Genomic DNA, 23675 nt, shown 5'->3' with positions numbered 1-23675 from the left:
GTTAAAAGAGGAAGAACTGAGATTCCAGCCAAGTCAGGAGAAATGAGTCAACCAGTGTTATTTAGGAACATGAGTCAGAGGGCAGAAAAGACCTGATATAATTTTCTGTGTTATCTGTTGCGTTAGCAGCAACATAAAAAAGAAGTCCTACTGCAGAAAACCTGGTAATATATGGAGGAAAACCCTTTTTTTAACTGTCTTGATGTGTTCTTTTGTGGTGGCTACAGAGCTCTGGTACCCTTCTGCTGATGCAGAGATGGGAAAGTACAGCTGAGGAGAACTTGCTGTGCTGACTCAGTGCAGGTGGGCGAGGGAAGGAGATGCTGTTATGTAAAAGTGCAGTTCTTCAGCTCGGCTCTCCTGACACTTCGCAGCAACGCCCGTGTTTTGCAGCTTGAAGAAGGGACCTGCCAAACTTCAACACGTTCCCATCCTGGGATTCGGGTGCCACTTCCCTGTGGCTCCTGTGCACCAGGAGATGGTTCTGGGTGGGATTGTTCCCTGTGCAAAGGAGAGGTAACCCTGGATGGTCAGGCCTCATGTGTTAGTTGTGTAATGGGTAACCAAAATCAAAGTAACACAGAAGAGGCCTTGACTTGTCCCTTCCCTTTGGAAGCGGCTTCAGAGGCCATGCAAGCCTAAACAGATCCTGTAATCCGAGTCCTCCTTGGTTCTGTATTGATCAACCCTCATACAAGTCTTCTGCAGGTACGACTGTTCATCCTCCCGAGCCTGTCACTAGAACCAAGATGTGCTGCTCTGAGCTCTTTTGAGAGATTCTGTCCCAAGTTTCAGAGAAGCCTGGGACCGTGGTGCTGCGGTTGACATCTCATCCCTGGGCAGCCTCTGGTGGGCTCTCAACCTCATTTGAACTCCAATCTCTCTTTTTCCCCCTACCTGCAGGACAAATAGCAGCTGAGGCTGGAAGTCGTAGGATGTGCTTTGACCATGCATAATGCCATAAGCTAAAACCTATTCAATACCATTATTTCTATTATTTTAGTACTATTAGTACTATTATTTTAGTACTACTATCACTATTATCACACATTATTTGGTACTATTATTTTAGTACTATTTTAGTACTATTAGTACTAAATGCATTTATTTCCTTCAACCTGTTCAAGACTGCTTTTTCTGCACTCTTGTAGGTGATGATGTAGTAATTACTTTTTCCTTCACAGCTAAAAATGCTTCCTCTCACCACAGAAGCTCATTCCACACCTTGCTACGTGCACTTAAAGCTGCACATTATTCTAGCAAGCACTGCTCAAATGGGCTGATTTCTGGGATTCATTAGTGTTGAAAGAGGCCTTCCACATCCTGTAGAGGAAAGGGGTGCAGTTCTCAGCACTGGAGTAATAGCACCTTAGTGGGAAGATAATATGATTGTGGAGGATCATATAATCCCCATAAATAAATAAGGATATACATATATACAATATATACATATATACAATAAATAAGGTGTGTGTTAGTTAACTCACACTGCCAGCCATGGTAGATGGTTTGTAAGGGAGATGATACATAACATCATTGTATTTTTCTAGTTTGAAACATGCTGTTCATGGCTTGAATTAAGGGCTCTTAACATACTTTTACAGCAGCTTTTTAACCTGACTTCCCAGAGCATGTAATGGCTATTTGCTGTTCCTGCGCTTGATTTCAATGGCCTTGTTTTCCCCCAGTGATCTAAGAGACACTTGTGTTTTGTAAACGCTGCTCTATAGCAATGCTGTTGCTGAACTGGAGCCACTTCGCATTCAAACTCATTTGTGGCTACTGGAGATGTGGCTGAGGAGCCAAAGGGTGGAGAGAGGAGGGCTTTGATACCACACTGCTTGAAAGCTGCTTCTGGAGGACCAAATGAACTGGACGAACCTCGGTGGAAGGGAGCCAAGAGTGGGATCTTGCAACATGTGCTTGGTTATTTTCCACTGCTGGTGTTGCAGGAGCTGAGGAAAACTTGTCAGTAGCACATCAAGTTAAACACCTAATGGTATTTAAAAGCCATTAGCAAATTGGATGCTGTAGAGCAGGATGTCTTGATGGGGTCTCAAAATAAACCTGTGCATATGCGTTACTGCAGTTGTGATTTAGTTTTGCTGTCTGCTACAGATAGCAACTACGTCCCAGAAAGTATAAGGAGTTAAGACAATCACAGACTGGACAGTAAGCTTGATTTTGCTATAACAATTACTTCAGCACTTCAAGTGGCCTTTGGAGCTGCTTCTTACTGATACTGTTGGAGACTGTACCTTCTGACCTGGGTTGTTTTACCTGCAGCCTCTGTTAAGTGTCCATTTCGGTAAATCGCAGTGAAAGAGCAGTGCTGTTTGTTAAACAAGTTACATTTACCCATAGCATCATTCTTAAGGCCACGTTTTACTGGAGCTCTTTAACTATAGCTGTGGCTGGACCGAGGGCAATGAGATTGTGAAAGTTCACGTTCTTGATTCATCATCTTTCCATTATGAAATGTGGTGATGAGAGGGGTTAGAATGACGTCAGTCTCCCAGCAAATACGTCTTCATCACCGTCTAGAAATAGCTGACGAGCTACTGTGGGAAGCACTGCTTTGTACAGAGAGAAAAGGTTTCTGAATGAAAGGAAACTCAAACTGGAGCACAACTGTGGCCACCTGCATCTCGGGAGCCGTCGTCACTCGATGTGACAGCAGTCATCCGAAGAGCACTGCTGGGTACCCCTTTTCCCAGTTCTCTGTTAGTACTGCAGGAAGCTCTCCGTAGCTTCATGGAAAGACATCAGGATGCAAAGCTTCAGGCTGGGGATGATGCCGATGTAGTCTGCAGCACTCAATCAGCTGTTCGCCTTACCCAGTAAGAGCAGTATTAACACCAAAGCCTTTTCATGTGGGATGCACTTTATACGTACGATTGGTTGAGAAAGGAGACTTCTAAGCTGCCTGTAGTTGTTGCTCATAAAACCGTAAAGGTCTGGCTTGTGACATGTAATCCTGTAAAGCTTAGGTAGCATGAGACTGCTTTGTCACTAAAATAAATAACAAATGCCTTATAAATGTGTTGTCTTGAGATACAGCAATTAAAATTCCAGGTAACTGCTTTACAGCCTGCTGTTAATCACAGCAATGAAAAATCATGGGGGTTTTTTATTGTGGCTTGTATGCAATTTGATTGTAATTGTTATAGGGGGGTCGCAAGGATGAAAATGTCGATGTTAGACCCTTATAACTCTCCTTTTAAACATAAGGCCGCTGCATTCACCCTGTCATGGGCCTTCTTGCTGAGCTCCAGCTGCTCCAGACCTACCCTTTCATGGGTGCACCCAGCAGCGCAGTGACACAGCCCTGCAAACACTCCCAGTTCCTCCCAGAACAAACACAATCCCCAGTCCTTGCAGGTGCGTGCCCGTGGTCCCGATGCGCAGCAGTGAGGTTGCAGGTAAGGGCTGATCCTGCACCCACGCTGCTGCAGCTGCTTCGTAGTTATTTAATGACTTACCTTCAGTGAGGCTGACATGAAAGCCATGGAATTAAGGTGCTGCTGCTGTAGCCGGGGAGCTGCTCACTCTGGGCTGTATGGATGGATACACCTGCACACAGACCTATGTGCTGTATACGTGTGTATATGCTCAGACCTATATGCTCAAATACATGTGTGTATCTATCCATCTATAAATATGCAAACATACATAAATATATATAGACACACACAGAGCCATACAAGCCACACATACAGAATACGACTCTATATAAAGATGTATTTATGCAGATGTATACATCCATATATACACACACACACACAGATGCACCTACCTCTGTGCTTTAGCTAATTACTTTAAGGCACTATTGCCTTTTGCTCCCCAGTGTTCAGGGCCAGCTTGCTTCAAGCAGCAGAGCCCCACGCCATAGCCCTGGCATCGCTCCCCTCCCCACCAACAAGCTGACCAGGCACCACAGCATCTACTTTAAATATTGCTTCTTTAATAATCTCTATCATGGTAGTAGCTCCAAGGGAAGATAGAGCTGACAGGACCTTTTCTTCTGCCCTCTCCCCCCAAAACCCCAGCATCTCCCCCCATCAGTAATTCCTTATTGCTGCAGACTCCTCCATCCATCCCCTGGCTCCCATTGGCCACGGCTGGATTTAATTCTGCTACATCTCTTCCATATAAAACAGAACGCAACTGATCCCGACAGTGCTGCGGTGCTAAAAAATAGGACAGGACAACACAATGGTTGCATCCTTATTGCCAGTGTGTGCCGGGAGCTGCTTTTTCCCTTTACAAAAGCCCTGCTCCGTGTGCCGGTTCAGGCTAACGCCTCCCTCGGCATGGAGGGGCCGATCCCACGCCGAAACGAAGCCCCGTTATTCCTCAGGCTGGGAAAGGGGGATTAAAAAACGGCTGAAGGAAAAGCCCAAGTTTCCTACTTTAAAAACAGCTCTTGGAAAGGGTCCGAGCAGTACAGTAGAGAGCTACAGGTACTTCTAGTGCTGATTGACAGAGTCCTTACAAAAGAATATAACCCAAACGAACCCCACATTAAATTAACCTGGAGGAGGAGGAGAGGGCTGGGGGAGCCCCCCATTCCCCCCCCCCAGTAGATAAAAATCAAGTGAAGAAAAATACAAATAAAAATAAAGAATTCCTTAGAAAACTCCAGTTTTGCGGGCGGGAGGAGGGCCCGGCGCAGGAAGGCACACGAGCGCGAAGGCAGCGTGAGCTGGTGGATGGGTACCAGCCAGCCCCTGTTAGATGTGAGGTGGGTACGAGCCGGCGTCTCGCTGGGGCTGAAATGAGAAGAGGGGAGACACGGAAATACCAGTCCCTGGTGCTGTGAACACCCTCCCCAGTGTGTGTTTACCCCCCTCCAGGACCTACCTCCCCGTGTCCGGGTTTCTGAGCCAAGGGGGGCTTCTTGAGGATGCCTCTCCTAGGGGCTGGTGCTGGCTTTGCCTCCCCGTCCTCTTCCGTGTTGTAGGTCCCGGCCAGGGCATAGTGCTGCTTCCTCAGCTCGCCCAGGCGCACCCGCTCGCCCTCCAGGCGCTTCTCCAGCTCCAGCACCTTCACCTGCAGTCAAAGAGCAGCCCTGGGTCCTGAGCATCCCAGAGGCGTGATCCCCGCCAGCAGCAGGACCATGATGAAGGTGGTAAGGAAGGGACCCCCCCAGTGTGCAGGCCCAGATCAGGACCTGAGGCTGGCAGCACCAAATCCACCTTCACGTCTGTACCTGTGTTTCCATCTCTTCCTTCTTCAGCTTGATGAGCGACATGCCCGAGAAGTCCATGGTGTCTGTGGAGAGAAGCAAGGGTCCTTACTGAGCACACCCTCCTCATATCCCACTGCACCACTGGCTGAACACAGCCAGAAAGGGATTTGGGGGGGGTTTCTCCCCTTTCCTTGCAAAACCCTCACCTTTCTCCTCAACCTGCTCTTGCCCTGACTTGGTGGAAGCCACCACATTGGCCGCCATCTCATTGACGTTGCGTGAGCACTCCTGCAGCTTGCCCAGGTTCCTGCTGCTCTTCTCAGCTTTTACCTGCAAAGAGCAGAGACCACGTCAGGATGGAGCTCAGATGTGACAGCCTGGGGGTGGAACGGGTGGACAGACAGATGGACACCTGCTTATCCTTGCTGATCCCATCATGGCCAAGCAACATGACCCCTGCGAGCCCTGGGGCACCAACCAGCTCTGCTCCCATGGGAGCGCACACGGATAAGCAGCATCAGTGAAGGCAGAGCTATTCTTCTTTTAACCATGCTCTTAATTTTAAAGCCATCTGCTGTAAAACCCCATGTGGGTCCTCCTCCCCCAACCTGCCTCCCTGTTTGCTCATGGAAACCTCTACCCATCACCACCTTTCCTGTTGGTGTGGGTTCCAATCTCTAACATACTGTGATACTGTGACCAAACTAACTCCATCATTGTTAATGCTGGCTCCCGCAGGTGCTTAGTTGGGGTTTCTCATTAATAATTAACATCTTCTCTACATAAGCAGCTTGAGAGGAGGTTTTACACATCTCCATTTCCAAGGCAAGGTGTGGGAATATTAATGCAGATGAAAGCATGGATTAAAATCACAGACTGACTTTGAAATAGGAAGAGCTTCCCTTCCTCCCTGCTCTGGAAGGAGGCTGCAGGACCAATGGATAACAAACCACTGCCTGAGAGCATCCATGGGACAACACTGTGGGAGCAAAACGCCTTCAGGCTCGGGGAGCTGCATGCAGGGACGTTGTTGGGATGCTCACCTTGGAGGCAGCTACGAGCTGGGCTGTGCTGGCAGCGATTTCATGGGAGCAGACGATGAGCTCTTCGTACTTGCCCATGTGCAGGACAACTCTGTCTGCTGACTCCCTGTGGTATGGGTCAGAAGGGACATTGCGTTAGATCCTCACCATGCACTACAAACCAGGTGCAGATTATTTAGCTCCTGCTCTATCCTTAGAAACCAAGAGCCCGAACCAGCAGCTTTGCCTGTAATTATTTAAAGCTCATTTACAAAGCAGTTACTCAAAGCCCAAATGCAGATGCTTTGGATAGGTAAAAAACACCAGCAGAGGCAGGAACGTGTGTCCATAATGACGTGGGTGATGTTTCTAAAGGTTTATCCCAAACCAGCCCCACTGGCCCAGGGATACCCTGCACCAATCCCAACCTCCCCATCCACAACCATCCGAGCAGGAGCTTGCACATGGAGCATTTGATTTGAAGCAACTTTGCAAGCAGGAACTGGCGGCCCCTATTTCACTGACCCGGGATGCTCTGTAAGGCATTACCAGTAACACTCTGTGCAGACTCAGCTGCATGGCACAGTTTGGGTTACTGGGTGATGGAGAAGCAGGGGCCAGCCCCAGGCACAGCCATAGGAGAGGTCCCCGGGTACCTACACGAGCTGCGTGGCTCCCCATCCCACCGCCTTGGAGGCAGAGATCAGCCCTTCGGTCCAGCGAGAGTTCTTGGCATAGAACTCCTGAGTTGTTGCTGCCCCCTGTTGTTAGGAGAACATTATGGCCTGGATTAACTTGGTTCTTACACACAACAACATCTAGATCATTAAATCCATACAAAATATCCGTATAATACATGACAATATAGAAATTCATCTATAAAGCCATAAAGCAAGGGACTGGCAGCATTTCTGCGCCCTTCAGGTGATACTTGACAGCCTGGTTAAATACGTATCAATAAAACAAGTATTAGAGCTGCAAGCCTGGGTTTAAAACACACAGATTTAGGTCATTGCCTTTAGACAAACAAGGCTTTGCAAAGGTGACAGTGATGTGTGCAGAGAGCACGGCGCTGAGCAGCCCATCTCCAGAGAGACTCACCCGGCCACTTTCTACTATCTCCTTCTGGAGGTTCGTAGATGTCATTACAAGCAGTCTAATGGCCTGGAATGGAGAGAAAGAGGGTCTGATGTTTGACAGGGATTGGATTGATGCTGCTGCCAGTGGGGGCAAGTTACAGTTCTGCTCTGATGCCCCAGCTCAGTTTGTGCAGTACTCACCTTCATGAGGTCCGTGCAGGAGTTCAGAATCCTGTAGGGAAACAAGAGGAAGCATTCAGTATCCTCCAGTGCTGTGTCCCAGTTATAAAACGGGTCTACTCTGGAGACCAGCCAGCCTGCAGATTACTTCCAAGCAGCCCCCAAAGCAGCGGTGAACAATGGGCTTACACATGCAAGACCAAGGTCCACCCTTCTAAAGAGGATGTTGTGCCCAGCATCAGGACGATGCAGGACTGGGTTGCAAATGGGGCTTTGGAGCAGAGCACGACCCAGGAGGGTATGGGCATGGACAGAACCCTCCCATGGCTGCCACGTGCCACCCCTCAACACTCACCGCTCATTCACTTCAAGCTTAACACCAGAGCTCTCGTTTCTGGCCTGGCTCATCATCTCCTGGTGGGAAACACAAGAGGGACATTGGATGCTGCATTGCAGGGTGGAGGAGAGATGGAAGCTTTGCTGCCCCAAGGCACCAAAACGGTCCACCCTGCAGCTCCGTCTCACCTCTATCCTCCTGACAGCATCCTCAATCGCCTTGGAGGTGGAGGCCATCTCCTTCTCAACCATGTCCCCCAGCTCTTCTTGCTTGATGTCCAAGCTCTTGGGCCTCAGCTCCTGCCGAAGGAGGCAGAAGTCACCAAAAGGTTTTAGGCAGAGAAGGAAATATTTGTGAGGAATAACACCAAAGCAAGGCACCCAACTCCTTTTTTTCCCCTTAAATAAATAAAGGTGCAGGAGCAGCATCCTGCACATCACAAGGGGGAAGGTGCATGTGCAGCAAACACGGCACAGGGTAAGAAATGCCCCAAATCAAGGTGACCAAACTCAACCACAGGAGCAGTTTTGACAGGGCAGAGCTCCAGAGGGCTTCAGAGAGCTACGAGCCTTTGAATTAACAGTGGTTCAATGGAAAAGACAGATGGATAACCTGTGGGTATGTGGCACAAACCACGCCAAAGAGCTCACTGCAACCCAGCATCCCTGGACTACTTCAGAGATTTCAGCTCTGGACTATGGGAAGTGCCATAAAAGCCATGGGTTTGGGCATCTTTCTTTAAAAAGAAGCTGTCCATCAAGGTGCAGCCTGAGCAAACTCCCACCTCGACAAACAGAGGCACCATCCTTCTGCATTAACTGCCTGCTTTGACTTCCCTTTGGGAAACACCCATGCCAGAGATCCCACCCTGCCAGCCCCGATGGGTGCAATGGGCTCCATCTCCTACCTGGGCCAGGTGCAGGACCCCTCGCAGCGCCCGCCGCACGTCTCCCAGCTCAGCACATCCCAGGGTCTGCTTGTCCCTCAGCTTGCCCAGGTAATCCAGGCTCTGCTGCCCACAGTCCCGGCACGTCTCCATCAGCCCTGCGGAGAGGATGGGTTGGTAACAGGTCCCTCAATGGACAACGGGTCCCTCCATCCCATGCCCACCACCCTCATCTTCCTCCTCCCCTCAGTTATGGAGATGGTGCCACGCATCCACAGCATCCAGTTTATTGCAGAAGAGGATAAATCCGTTTCCATGAGCAAAGTAACAACCCTGGCCCAGGAAGGGGCACCAGAACACAGGGAATGTTGGGGAGATAGGACCATGCTGCCCTCAGGGAAGACTTGCCCTTTAACCAGCCCCTACCACAGGATGCTTTGGCACGGCAGCCCCCCAAAACACTCCACGAGCAGAAAGAACCCCCAATATGAGGCATCCATGCACAGCACTCACGGTCAGCATGGTCAGTGGGAGCCAGATGGGACGTGGCACTGCCATTCACAATGGTGTCGGCCGTCAAGTGTGCAAAGAGGGCCAGAGCCCCCACCAGCCCCGCAGCATCTGATGGTGAGAGGATGTGCTCAGGTGCTGCCAGCCCAGGGCACTGCTTGCCGTGTCCTGGGGGCTTCAACCTGCCCTTGAACACACTCAAGGGTCAATACAAGAGCTTGGAGAGGTTGGTATTGACCCCGTCAGCTTGCAGGCTGTTCCTTGAGCGAGCACATAGAAACCCACCCGCTCCATCCCTCCATCACCAGGGCACTGCACGTTTGCCGATGGCCCCAAAGGATGTATAATAATAACCACAGGATGTATAATAATAACCAAAGGATGTATAATAATAACCAAAGGATGTATAATAATAACCACAGGATGTATAATAACAGAAGCAAGGTGCAAGCGATGCCTCCGGTCCCCAGCCCCAGGTACCTGCCATGGAGGCCACGTACTGCGCGTGCCCGTTCTCCAGGGCATCCGTGGACTCCAGCGCTGCCTGCGCCCGGCTCAGCAGGTAATCTGCAATGAGTTTAGCTTCGTTAGTGTCTGAATGAGCACGAGTGCTGACTCCATGGGGCACCATTGAGTGGAAGCCAAGACAGCTCAGGTCCCTGTGGCCCTGGCTTGGGAGCAGCGCTAAAATCTGAGCAAAACAGCGCTGAGATTAGAGCTAAAAGTTCATTCCTGGGAAATCTGAGCCCAGTCTCCTTGGGTGTAGTATTTGGTAGGGGAAAAAAGGGCCTGGGGGAAGCTGAGGCAATGCTGTCTGGGTTGCAGGCCCCATGGTCAAGTGGGATGTACCTGGGGAGCTGGTGCAGCGGATGTGCAGTGGATCATCCAGCTTGGCCACAGCGTCCCGGAGGATGTCCTCTGCCTCCCGCACCGTCTGCTGCAGGATGATGAACTGCTCGTCCAGCAGCTTCTGCTGCAGGCTCTGCTCCTGGTTGCTCTGTGGGGTGTGAGGAACAAGCAAGTTGCACAGCTGGGACACAGGACCCCTATCACCATCGCCTCACCACCATCACATCCCTCGAGAGCATCTTCGCAGGATTAGACCTGAGCATCCCATTATTGCTGCTGCAAGTCACATCCCACTGGCTACACCAGCGATGGCTCATCCCATTGCTCAAGGGATGCTCAAAGCACCCCCAAGGACATCTCACTCCATACCTTCTCCAGGAGCCTGCCCTGCAGCTCTCGTATCTCCCTTGAGGTCTTGTCCGCCTCCTGGCTCAGCTGCAGCTCCTTCTCCTCAATGAGGCCACGTGTGGAGAGCAGCTCATGCTCCTTCTCACTCACCGACCGCCTCAGCACCTCTTTCTCGGCGTGCAGGGCCTCCACCTGAGCACTGAGCTCTGTGCCTGCCTGCCAGCGGGACCAGGAGACCCCCGTCACTCCCCTGTCACCATGGCGTGAGCCCAACAACTACACAGGGTGGAGAGCTGAGGACATGCCCAGCTCCTGACCCTGATGGGACGGACCCACATTCAGCCCCAGTGACACTGCCTTGAGCTGCTGGGTGCTGTGTGATGGGTTTCGGGGCACATCCTGCACCCCAGCCCCGTACCTGCTTGGCGTGGCTGAGCGAGCGCTGCGCCTGCTCCAGCTCTTCCCGCCGGGCATCCAGCTCCTGCCGCAGCTGCTCCATCTGCAGGCTCTGGTCCTCCAGCTGCAACCGCACACCCATGGAGCTGCAGGCGCGCTCCAGCCCCGCTTGGCACCGGCACGCAGCCAGCACCGTGGGGGGAATCCGGGTGTGTTTTGTGGGAGGGGTTTTCAGGGTATTCGGGGGGTTCCTCCTTTCCCCAGGGCAGGAATTTTGGGAGCAGCCCTCAGCGAACGAAAGCACCCAAACCCATTAATTTGCATCGTGGCTTTTTCTTGGGGGAAGAAAAGGCAGATTCGGGCAAGAGGGAGTGCAGCATGCATTGAGTAACACCTTCCCGAGGAGCCAGGGCAACTCCTTCTGGGATCAGGGACCAACACCAACCACCACCTCTACCCCTTGCACCCAAACTGTGTTTCCCAGGCTGGGAAGGGCCCCATGGCAGGGAAGGATGCAGGGCTCTGCTGGCTCACCTTCATCTCTGCCTCTCGCTTGACCTGCTCCACCTGGAAGGCCAACTGCTCCTTGACACGTGCCACCTCCTCCTGGCTCTGCTGCGTGACTGTCAGCTGCTTGGCAGTGTCAGCATTCTGCATGGGGACATGGGGCTTACTGAGCACCAGAGCGGGGATCCCACCACAGCCACGCTCGCTCCCATCTAATTCTGGCTCAGGGGACACCTCCAAGATGCCTTTCTCACGGCACCCGAGATGCTGACTGCTTGTGACCGTGAATTCAAGGGGTGTCTCCCACCCAGTGCTCAGAGGTCCCTGGATGCAGGATGATTGCACCAACACGGGATAGGGCTGGGCGGAGGGGTGAAGGCAGCAGTCAGTCCCTGCGAGGCACCAGCAGCAGCGTTACCTTCCTGAGGAGCTCAGCGTGTGTGTTGATGAGCTCGCTGTGCTTCTCCTTCAGCTTCGTGTAGCGGATCTCGGTGGCGGTGGCTTTCTCTGAACAGGGCGAGAAAGCATCAGCGCCGGTGCCGAGGACACCCCGCGGCCCACGGGTGCTGCAGGGCACCTACTTTCTGCCTCGGCGCAGAGCCGCTGGGACCTGTCGCTGTCCTGCTTCACCCTCTGCAGCCTCTCCAGCTCATCCCGCAGCTGCTCGTTGTCCACCAGCGCCTTCTGCTTCTGCTTGCGCTGCTCCTCCACTTCTCCCTCCAGGCTGTTGACCTGTGCCTTGAGCTGTGTGATGTACCGCTGCGCCTGCAGGGCACCCCCAGCGCTCGGCTTGGGCACCGCAGCCACAACCAGCCCTCCCCAGCATCCCCAGCCCAGTGCCTGGCTGTGATTTGGGCAAAGCTGCTGTGAGATGCATGGGAAAGCCCTGCCCTCCTGCTCCAACCCCGCTGCTAACAGACAGCACGGGACAGGGCTCACATGCCTCCATCCCATTCCAACAGGAGCTCGGTTCTGGCACTGGGAGAGGCCTAAAACACAGCGCTGGGTGTGAGGACGCTGCTCCTGCTGCATCCCATTGGGGTTTCAACACTACAGCACCCAAAAGCACCCCGCTCTCCCGCACTGGCTGCTCCCTAACAGGGCTTTACCTCCAGTTTAATCTTCTCCATCTCTGCACGGAGCACATCCACCTCCTTCTTCAGGCTCTCGATCTGTGCATCCCTGCAGGGAAAAGGCAGGTTGGTCTCATGTGGCAGTGGCCACCCCACCGGCATCACCACTGGACCCCCCATACCTGTCATCCCGAATGCCATTGGGAGGCCCAAAGGTTTGGTCAAATAGATCTGAGGTGACCTGGAGAAGACGGAGGGTGCTGAGCTGAGCCGGGCTGCGGGTGCCTGCATCCTCCCATCCCAGGGTCCCCATCCCCGGGTCCCCACCTGTGGCTCCACGGTGGAAGCTGTGCTTATCTCAATGAGGTTCTCCGGCTCCTCATCCTCGGGGGCTTCCTCAGGGATGACAACCACAGGCTTCACGTGCTCGGCCAGCGCGGACGCCCGCAGGAAGTTCGGGGGGCTCTATGGGGACGAGATGCTGTGATGGCATCACCTGGGGTTTCGGGAACCACTGCAGCAGCGTAGCAAGAGAAGGGAGGCAGCCATCCCTGTGTTGCTGTGTCCTCAGGCACTGAACCCATCCATGGGGACACCCTGATCCCACAAGCTCTCCAAAGCATCACACGCAAGCACCGCATGGAAACCCCGCTGTACCTCTGGCAGCCGCGGGATCTGGATGAGCCGCTTGAAATACAGCATGTCCGATGCCTTCTTGAAGAAGTTTTTGAGGCTGGGGAGGGGGGAAAGAAGAACTGTTTGTAGAGGAGGTGTGGGGGGAATGGCAGCAAGGAGGGGACCCCAGCGTCGCACCCAGCCATGGGTTACCTGCGAAACTGCTCATGGAAGCGGTCTCGGTGGCCTTGCAGCGTGTCGGCCGGCAGACCTGCAGGGATGGGGGGGACAGAGATGGCTGATCCAGGGCTGCAATTCATTCACATGCAGCTGGATCCCTCTGGCTGCCATAGCCAGCAGGTTAATGCCAGGTGGGAATGGGATGTGAGGGATCAGGAATGGAGTAGGGTGTCCCCATCCTTGGCATAGGGACCAGGGAGATGGCTGTGGAAACCCCAAAATACTCCTGTGAGGCCCCTTGCACCGGGCTGCCCAGCAATTCCATGGCTGGCAGGCCAAGGCTCATCAGTTTGTATTAATCAAGAACAAGCCTTTCTAATTCCTTCATTTGGGATGTCTATATGGGATGAAGCAGGGCCTCAGGGCCTGGCTGGGATATGGGGACATGGCAATGGATGCCTCCATCCACCCAATCCTAATCCCCAAATCCACACAGAAACCCAAGCTGGGAAAAGACCAGGATGGGGCATGTCCCCAGGACATGGAACTGTTGGAACAAGTCCAGAGGAGGCCACGAGGATGATCAGGGACTGGAGCACCTCCTGTATGGAGCCAGGCTGAGAACGTTGGGGCTGTTCAGCCTGGAGAAGAGAAGGCTGCGTAGAGACCTCATAGCAGCCTTCCAGTATCTGAAGGGGGCCTATAGGGATGCTGGGGAGGGACTCTTCATTAGGGACTGCAGTGACAGGACAAGGGGTAATGGGTTAAAACTGAAACAGGGGAAGTTTAGATTGGATATAAGGAGGAAATGCTTTCCTGTTGGGGTGGTGAGGCACTGGAATGGGTTGCCCAGGGAGGTTGTGAATGCTCCATCCCTGGTGGTGTTCAAAGCCAGGTTGGACAGAGCCTTGGGTGAGATGGTTTAGTGTGAGGTGTCCCTGCCCATGGCAGGGGGGTTGGAACTGGATGATCTTAAGGTCCTTTCCAACCCTGACTATTCAGTGATTCTGTGACTCACAGGAGTGCAGCTTGAACATCAGCTTGACGGCGTAGTGGTAGAGGTGGCTGCAGTCCTGGATGACCTGGATGAGGGGGGCCAGGCGGCACTGCACTGCTGACATCTGCGACACGGCCATCGACGTGTTGAGCTGCCTGAAAACTGGAGGGGGAGCACAGTGAGGTGCTGGCACCGCATCTCTGCTTGATCATTAACCACAAGGGATGTGGCTGTGCCAGGATATGGGATACACACCGGGGCTGCTGCCTGCCCTGTCCCTGCTGCACTGGGAACAACCCCCTTCCGGGCAAGAACACCCAAAGATATGGTGGTGGTGGCAGAGGAAAGGGGTGCTCAGCACTGCCCTGGGTACCCCAACCCCAAAAAGGAGGGATCTAACCCCAAAACAATGTAAAGGCTGGGCAAGGCAAAGGGGTTTGCTCTGCTCTATTTAACCATGCAAGGAGCCGGGAGAGCATCCCAGGGCAGGGGATGGACCTGCCGACACTGCAGCCTCGCATGCCCCGGCTCGGAAACAGATCCCTTCCCTTGGCAGGAATCCAGCCAGCAGATCCCCTCTGGCTTCTGCCCTGCTCAGCTTTAAAGTATTTATGAATATAAATTCTCTGCACAACTGGGTCAGGAGGAGACGCGGGAGCTGGGGGGAGCTGGGAGCACCGTGGCTCCCGCTGTGCCCCGCTTTCCAGGGCAGCTCCCTGCTCCTGACTCACAGCAGAGGAAGAAACTGCCCCGTTTTTAAGCCATCTAAAAATTCCTGGAGAAGGAGCCAAGAGAATCACACATTCCCAAAGGAATTTCAGCACGGGAAAAGGAGTATTTAGAAAGAGGCACAGCCTCATCCTCTGCTTCGGGGAGATAGCAAGGATTTGGGTAATGCATGTGATTCACATGGTTGTACCAAAACCAAAGAAGAGCCCATTTCAGAGCAGCGCTGCTCTGAAAACAACGCTCTGCACTGCTCAGGTGGGCTAAACCCACCACATTCCTCAAGTGTTTTCCTACAAGCACCTCTATAGGGAATCAACAGGGGAACAGAGCTGAGGAAGGAGCTCGGAGACCTCCTCGCAGGAGGAGGGAGGAGCTGAGCCTCTGACCTCAGGCTCCCGAGCTCCATTCGTGACCAAAGAGCGAAACTATTGCTCAAGAGCCCCTGGGAGGGACCTGCTGCCTCCTCACCTGACTCCGACAGCTTCAGCTCCCAGTCCAGGTAGTCAAACAGCTCCACCGTCAGCTGGAAGCTACCAAAGAGACCCCAGAGCACATCACCCATCAGCAGAGACATCCTTGCTCCAGCTGCTCACTGTCACTGCAGGTCCTTGTGAGGGTGAGGGCTCAGAATGACAAGGATTTGGGTTGGAAGGGACCTTAAAGCTCCTCCAGCTCCAACCCCTGCCATGGGCAGGGACCCCTTCCACTGGAGCAGCTTGCTCCAAGCCCCTGTGTCCAACCTGGCCTTGAGCACTGCCAGGGATGGGGCACCCAGAGCAGGTTTGCTCCCTGCATTTCCATTCCTCCCTGCTCTGCGGGTGCAGGAGGAATGAGGCCCCATCCAACCAGCCCATAAACCACCGGTGGGTGCCCTGCTCAGGAGCTGGTCTGTTGCAGGATGCAGCCAGCACGGAGCTGGTGAGCGCGCACCGGGCGCTGTGTTCCCGGCAGGACACTCACATGTTGTTCACATCCGTCCCTGCTGTCTTCTCCAGCACCTCATCCGGCACCTCGAGGCCCGGGGGGAACTCGGGATGCTTTGTAAAAGGAGAGAGAAAACAGCAATGGCTGTGAATGCTTTCACTGGGGTGAAGCATCCCCCGGGGAAGCCCTGTCCCCCAGCAGGACAGGGCATGGAGGCAGCAGAGGGTCTCACCTTGATGTGGAAGGAGATCTTGACGAGCAGGAGCCGTGTGTAGATGGTCACCAGCTGCCCATACCTGTCATGTAAATGGCCCTGCCAGAGACACGAGGGGAAATGAAGCAGGTCTGAAGCGATACAACCAGATCCAGCACATCCCACATGTGCCGGCGGCCCTACGGCTCTCACCCATGCCCTTCACCACCACCGGCAGGGTCACAGAGGAGGGGTTGTTCAGGTGATGCTTTGCCCTCCCTGTGCTCACAGTGGTTTTCGCCACCTCCAAACTCCCCAGAAGGCACAAATCTCCTTTCACCCCACTCACCCACAGCTCCCCTGTCTCTCGGATGTTGCTGCGGTACCGCTGGCAATCCTGGAGGACCTGGGGGCAAAAGCATTAGAATCATAGAATAGAATCATAGAATGGTTAGGGTTGGAAAGGACCCTAAGATCATCCAGTTCCAACCCCCCTGCCATGGGCAGGGACACCTCACACTAAACCATCTCACCCAAGGCTCTGTCCAACCTGGCCTTGAACACTGCCAGGGATGGAGCATTCACAACCTCCCTGGGCAACCCATTCCAGTGCCTCACCACCCTAACAGGAAAGAATTTCCTCCTTCTATCCAATCTAAACTTCCCCTGTTTAAGTTTGAACCCATTGCCCCTTGTCCTATCACTACAGTCCCTAGTGAAGAGTCCCTCCCCAGCATCCTTGCAGCCCCCTTCAGGTACTGGAAGGCTGCTATGAGGTCTCCACGCAGCCTTCTCTTCTCCAGGCTGAACAGCCCCAACTTTCTCAGCCTGTCTTTATACGAGAGGTGCTCCAGTCCCTGATCATCCTTGTGGCCTCCTCTGGACTTGTCCCAACAGATCCATGTCCTTTTTATGTTGAGGACACCAGAACTGCACCCAGTACTCCAAGTGAGGTCTCACAAGAGCAGAGTAAAGGGGCAGGATCACCTCCTTTGACCTGCTGGTCACGCTCCTCTTGATGCAGCCCAGGATACGGTTGCTTTCTGGGCCGTGAGGAAGACGTGAGGCAGAAGCTGTTCCCTGTGAGGGTGCTGAGGCGCTGGCACAGGGTGCCCAGAGAAGCTGTGGCTGCCCCATCCCTGGCAGTGTTGGACAGGGCTTGGAACTGGATGAGCTTTAAGGTCCCTTCCAACCCAAACCATTCTAGGATTCTATGACTATGAAAACCAGGAGGGATGCGGCATGGGGGGGCTGGCATGGAGCTGGGCAAGTGCCCACCCGCCTGCCCTGAAGCTGGGGAGAAGGTTGGGTCCAGCCCCTTTTGCTGCTCCAGCCTTGGAAGGAGAAGTTCAAGCCTTTTGATTGCAACCAGAGGCTGGGGCTTTGCACGGGTTGGTTTCAAAGATGGGAGGCAACAGAGTGCTTCACAGCCCCATGGCCTGGGAAAAGCAGCAGGGGCAGGGAGGGACCCCCCCAATGCAGCGGGAAGGATGCTCCGAGGGGACACTCACATTGGGGTGGCCGTCACGCAGCACCTTATGTAGGACATGGCAGAACTTCCAGCTGAGGATGGCGCTGCTGGGCAGGGGCAGCCCGATGGCGTAGGACCAGAAGGTGAACGCTCCCTTCTCGTGGTGAGTCCCCAGGATGATCCCTTCCCTGCAGTCAAGGCCAATGGGACACACATGGGAGCAGGGAACAGGCTGGGCTGGGGACTGTTCCTGTTCACGCTCGTTACAAAGGGGACACACACAGTGCACCGCAGGCACAGGGATCACTGACACGATGCTGCACTCACAGTTAAAACCCCATCTCTTTTCCTACCCCCCTGCAGGGCACACCGGGGCCCTCTGCATTTTACTGCCCAAGAGATGCAACGTTCCTGCACTGCTCTTGTTTGCATCTCCACTGATGGATGCACCTACAAGATGCCAGCCCCCAACCAAGCTCTGCGTGGGTCTCCTGTCTCCCAAACCTCCCATAGCTCCGGCCCCACAGGGTGAAACAGCATCTCCTCTGCACCCTCCAGGTGAGCCAAGGGGAAAGGATACGTCGGGCATGTTTCTCCTTCACTGGTGCTTCTTGTGTGTTGATGGCTTTGCTGATGCTGATGGCCTGCAAGAGGAGAGAGCGGCGTGACCCCTGCAGCTGGTGCTTTTGGGGAATACCCTGCATTTTATAACACCTCAAAGCTGTCTGTGACACACCAAAATAGGCTTTTTTTACCCACAAAACAACCCGTTGAAAGCCAGAGCCGGGTCACTACTGACCCACTGCTGATGCTCCTCCTTGACCCTGTCCCAGGAAACAAACCGCTGCATTTCTGCAGCCTGAACTCGACTCCGTCCCCGGCAGCATCAAAGCACAGCAGCGAGATGCCGCATTCCAGGGTTGTTTGTTTGATCACAAGGAGCCTTTGAACTGGGGAGGAGGGAAGGCTTTGGAGGACCTTCCTCCATCCAGACGCAGTCCCCAGGCACGGAGGGGCTGGCAGCCACAAAGCCCATTTAGACAGAGCAAAACCGAGGAGCAATGCGAGTGTCAGGACAGGATCATCCATACTTTAACGTGTTTGATCACAGCACACTTTAAGGTACACGTTTATTCCATAGGATGACCCAGACAGGGGTCGGTTTTACCGAGCTGCTGTGATTGATGAGGGTCTGGCTCCTCCTCACTGGGTCCCTACGGACTGCACTGAGCTGCTTCACCCTCTCCCCAGTGCTGGAGCTGTGCCTGCGCCTACAAGCCCTTCGTCACCGGCAGAGGGAAAAGGTCCCAGCTGGAAAGGCAGGAAGCGGCTCCGCCGGAAGAGAAACCCGGTCCCTCCCTGCAGCCCCACAAGCCACAGAACCCTATAAAACCCAGGCAAGCACCTGCCCTGACACCCTGCTTGTGCCGTGATGCCTCCGAGCTGAGGCACCTTCCTGCGGGAACAGGAACCCGATGCCGAGCTATCGAGTGCTCCTGACTTATGCAGGAGGAACCCGATGCTGTGCTGAAGAGGCGATGCCAAAGGTGTCCATGCACCAAATCAGCCCCGAAAGAGCGGCACCTACAAGCTGACCGTGACAGCAACAAAACCACAGTGAATGAATCCCAAAAAGCGAGCCTGTCCCAAAGCGATAAGCCCGGGAAAAGAGGCTGGATTTGCCTTTCCCGCAGCGGGGAAGCCCCGGTGTCACCCTGCCATGTGGGGCCGCACAGCAGCAGCGGAGTTAAGCCGGTGACTCGCTGTAATCCTCTTATCCCCAAAGGTTAATGAGCCTGGAGTGCCCGGGAACAGGCACTTGCAGCGCAACCACCCGAAAGCCTGGAGCCGATGGAGAGGCTGCATCCTTGATCCTTGGACAGAGAGGAGATGCTCCTGGGGTCCTGAGGGCTGCCAGCACCTCCCAGTGCAGCCAAAGGGATGCTTTATTGACTGAAGGCAAAGCTCATCACGCACCAGACAGTGACAAGACCATGGCTTCACAAGGCAGGGCTTGGAGACGCACCCTGAGGCAAAGAGCTGCTAAAGGGGTTATTGCATCCTGCTCAGATCCCAAACCTGGGTTTGCACTGCCTGCCTTGCGCGGGGGCAGCACGATGGGCTCATCCCAACACATCAGCTCCCAGACCCCCAGGAAAGGGAATGTTGTCCAACATCCCTAGGACAGGAGCTCGGCCACCCAGTACTGCATGGTAGGATGGGACTACAGCTGGGACCCAGCTGGCCTATCCCCAAACCAGGCTGTAATTCCCATTGGTGCTGGTGGTTTTATGGCATTTATGGCCCATAATGTCATTACCAGCCAAAATCCAGCCCGGGAGCTGCTGCAGGGGCTGGTTTCACCTTGGTGATTCAGCACAGAGGTTTTTACAGGGCCATTTTACATCCAGCACAGAGCAGGAGCAGCCCCCAGCCCACCCACAGCAGTGCCGTGACAGAGACACCACACTTAGCATGGTGCCACCAAACCAACACCAATCCCTTGGGGCCGCTGACCCCAAATCCCAGGGTGGCCAGAAGGTCCATGAAGAGGCAATGGTGGGACCAGGGATGGGCACGGGGCGATGCTGCAGCCTGGGACATGCATGTCCCTGCCGGCTGCTTGGTGAAGCTGGGCTGTGGCTGGCTCTGAGACAGGGACATTGACCCTGGCCCACACATCAGGAGCACATCTGGAGGTGGGCAGGTCCTGGCTGCCACTGCAGGCACACCATCAGCGCTGACAGGACTTTCATGGGGGTATGGGGGGGGTCCAACCCCAAAACCTGCCCATCCATGGGCCGCGGTGCCCACGGGTGCAGCCCCAACGCCTTACTCACAGCCCTCACGTACCAAGCTGGTGACTAAAGCCGGGATCAAAGCGCCCAAATGAAGGAGCAGGGTTTATATCCACCCTTTCTTTCCAGGCTGCTTTTAATTACAGCAGGATCCTCCCCACCCACAGCTCCCCAGGGCCCTGGCATCCCGCAGGAACACAATCCCGGGAGGGGAACGCCGGGTCCTGGCACAGCGCTCTGGGAGCAGGACATGGAGCTGGAAACCTCCCCAGCGAGGGCTGCTGGATCAGCTGAACTGCAAACAGCAGCTCCGGAGCTCCCTTCCGAATGCTCCTCCTTCCCAAACCACACCACTGGGCAGTCACACATGCGGTATTCCTGGAGCTCGATGGAGTTTTCACCTCCTTGCTTAAGAAAAGCAGGAATTGGCTGCAGAAAGGGGCAAGTCTTGCTTCCTGCTGCAGGACAGCAGCCTCCCACCTCCCACCTCCCACAGCAGCGGCTCCAAGGGGGATGGCAGCATCACACCACCTCGAAAAGCGTTTTAAGGGCAGCCAGTGACCTTCACAGCACCCGGGATCACACAACCCCTGCCTGCACCTGCGGGCATCACCCTGGCCTTTGCTGGGGAAAGGAGATGGGGCTCCTGGTTTTGGCAGCATCGTGCTCCACTGAAGGCACACGGAGGGGACACGGCACTGGTGTCCCCATCATACAAAGGTGACCAGCGGCCATCTCCACAGCTGCTATAATTAGACATAAAAGGCAAATCAATACCCACGTACTGACATTGGAAAAGTTTTGCTCTCACAGGAAGCATTACTACAGGAAACATTAGGATAACGCTCCTTTAGGACTGTTTTTGAGCAGTTTTAGGGGTGGTGAATGTGACCATCAGTCAGCGAGCCCCGGGTTTAGACCCAATGGATCAGTTTTGGGTGGTGAATGTGACCATCAGCCAGCAAGCCCGGGGTTCAGATCCAATGGATAACAACCACCGACTCGCCCTGCACACGGCTCTGCCCATGGTATCCCTGTGACCGTGAGCTCCAGCACAGGGCACAGATCCCACCACCAAGCCCAGAACACCACGGAAGGGCAGAGGGAGGAGGGACACGCTCCGGCCCCGCCGGCACAGGCTGCCCTTCGGCACCCGAGGCAGCGCTGCCACCGCGGCTCTTTATCAGCGGTGCCCGGTGGGACGGCTGCAGGAGACGTGTCCAGAAGGAACCGGAATTGCCGGTTTCCTCGTGCTGCTCCCCAAACCCAACAGGATTCGTTTCCTACCCTGCGTGCCCGAGCAGCACCGTGACCCTGGCGACTGCGACACCTTCGCTGGTGCTCTCCAGGTACAAACCAGCCCAGGGAAGGACCAGGAAGGCAAAGGGGGAAGATCCCTGCTGTGCAATCACAGCCTGCAAAACGAGCGGCCTGGGGACGTGCGCGGGGAGGGCACTATGGCTTTTGCCGGGGGAGCTGCTGAGCCCATCCCTCTGTCCATCCCTGCCCATGCCGTTGGGGTAATAACATCCCACAAGCCGGATGACAGCCGTGTTGGTACCCTGAGCATCACCCACCCCATGGGGGCTGTGGGAAGGGCTATGGGCACCCCTATCCAAGCCAGACACCGCGGGACACAAACAACTTCAGGCCTTGTTTTGACTCTGCCACCCTCCCTGGGACCGGACACCCCGGTCCCCAAGGGGCCACTCCACGCGTGGCCCAGACCCGGTATAAAACAACCCCCGGTGCCGCTGGGCAGCCCCGGCCCGGGACCGAGGGGCACTGAGGGGATGCAGAGATGCCCGCTACCGGTGCGGCGGGCACCGGGCTCAGCCGCGCTCCCGCCGGAGCCATGAAACTTCCCGTGTTTGCTCACGGCCGCGTTTACCTGCCGGTAAGGCCGCGGGGCTGCGGGCACGCACACACACACACACACACACACACACACACACACGCACACACACACACACACACACCGCCCGCACGGGGCTCTGCCGCCCGCCGGGGCGACGGGACCCGGCCCCAGTGCCCGGCCCAGGGACAGCGGGACGGGCCGGTACCCACGCGGGACCGGGCCGGGGCCACGGAGGGAGGAAGCGATGGGGCAGGTGGGGGCAGGGGAGCGTGCACCGCACCGGTAGCAGGGACGGGCGGACGGGCGGACAAACAGCGACCGCGCCGCCCCACCGGGGGGTCCCTGGACCCAGCTTCCCCCCCAAGCCCCGCGTTCAGGGGATGCCCCGCGGAGGGGCCGGTCCCCACCACTCCCACCCCAGGTCGGGACCGGTACCGGAGCCGGTACCGAGGCACCCTCACCCCCTTCCGCCGCCCTTGCCTGGTTCTTGTCGAACTGCTCCCGCTCCGCCTCCAGGCTGTGCCCGCCGCGGCGGCTCAGCACCCTCGCCGGCACGCTCTTGATGCTGTTCATGGCGGCCGCGCTCCGGGCACCGGGTACCGGGTACCGGGAACCGCGCTCCGGGCAAGCAGCGCCCGGCCCCGCCGGCTCCTCCCGGCCGCGCACTGCGCCGCGCCGCGCCCCAGCACCAGGGCGCCCCTAGCGGCCGCGCCAGGCCCCACCCACCCGCGGCAGGTGGAGCCCTGCCCGCACCCCCGAGCCGGGACCCGGAGCCCCGGGGACGGGCCCGCAGGGTGATGGCTCCTCCCGCGCCGCCGCCGTAGCGCGGAGGGCGCCCCCCTCATCCCGCTCCAGACACGTCCCGGAGGGTCGGGGCCCCGGCGGTACCCGCCTGTCAGCGCTGCCCCGTTGGGAAAGCCACGCAGCAGCGAGGGCAGCGACCCTGCGGCAGGGCTGGAGCCCAGCGGCAGCTTTGCTTTCTTTAGTAATTCCGTATGAAAACACAACAGCAAAGGCACTGCCGGGAGGATCCGCAAGGCTGCCAGAAACGCGGCAGCGGAGTTTGAGGCCGCCTGAGTCGTAGCGAACACAATTGGTTTGTTCCTGAATCAACTATCCCCCGATATTCCCCACTGCACAAACCGAGGGCAGCCCCAACGCACAACCCTGCGGCTCCAATGATCCTCGTCGCATCACTTCAGCTTGGTTTTCTGTATGACTGCCATTTGAAAAGCACAGGTTGTTCACTGCATTCACTCATTGCTGCTCGACACATTTAAACCAGCTCCTGCTGGGAAGCTGCAGCAGTTTCTCCAGGAGCTGGCATATGGTACAGCTGTGGGGCAGCTTTGGGATCAGCATCACAGCATTGCCAGCATCAGCTTTTTGAGGGGGACTTTTGTCATACCCACAGCAGAGGATTTGAGGATGGAACCTGGAAAGCTTCTCTTAGGAAAAGGAATCAAATGCACTTTAAATGCATGTGGAAACTCAAAGAAAAGCTGAGACTCCCTTTGTGGGTAATGCCCGCG

General features: G+C 55.4%; 1 protein-coding gene across 1 annotated transcript; it reads right to left on the bottom strand.

The window, feature by feature from the left end:
- Positions 1–3944: 3944 nt before the first annotated feature.
- Positions 3945–22838, bottom strand: HIP1R (huntingtin interacting protein 1 related). The gene is made up of 32 exons (XM_061344603.1): positions 22624–22838; positions 18068–18131; positions 17528–17670; positions 16366–16422; positions 16056–16136; positions 15860–15936; positions 15368–15429; positions 14192–14332; positions 13207–13264; positions 13036–13111; positions 12706–12843; positions 12561–12619; positions 12415–12487; positions 11887–12070; positions 11724–11812; positions 11333–11449; positions 10821–10922; positions 10424–10618; positions 10055–10202; positions 9686–9772; positions 9209–9316; positions 8717–8853; positions 7998–8108; positions 7828–7886; positions 7494–7524; positions 7315–7377; positions 6874–6974; positions 6235–6340; positions 5398–5521; positions 5213–5274; positions 4864–5052; positions 3945–4772 (listed from the first exon to the last, which is right to left on the bottom strand). The coding sequence occupies exons 1-32, from the start codon at positions 22714–22716 to the stop codon at positions 4734–4736; spliced, it is 3174 nt and encodes a 1057-aa protein (XP_061200587.1). The 5' UTR covers positions 22717–22838; the 3' UTR covers positions 3945–4733.
- Between the last annotated feature and the right edge of the window lie 837 nt (positions 22839–23675).

Source organism: Neopsephotus bourkii, unplaced genomic scaffold (genome assembly GCF_033783945.1).
Source record: "Neopsephotus bourkii isolate Nb327-2 ecotype Australia unplaced genomic scaffold, CSIRO-AGI_Nbou_v1 NB_230, whole genome shotgun sequence".
Classification (NCBI taxonomy): domain Eukaryota; kingdom Metazoa; phylum Chordata; class Aves; order Psittaciformes; family Psittacidae; genus Neopsephotus; species Neopsephotus bourkii.
Note: the sequence above shows the minus strand (reverse complement) of the source record. Positions and strands in the feature narration are given on the sequence as shown.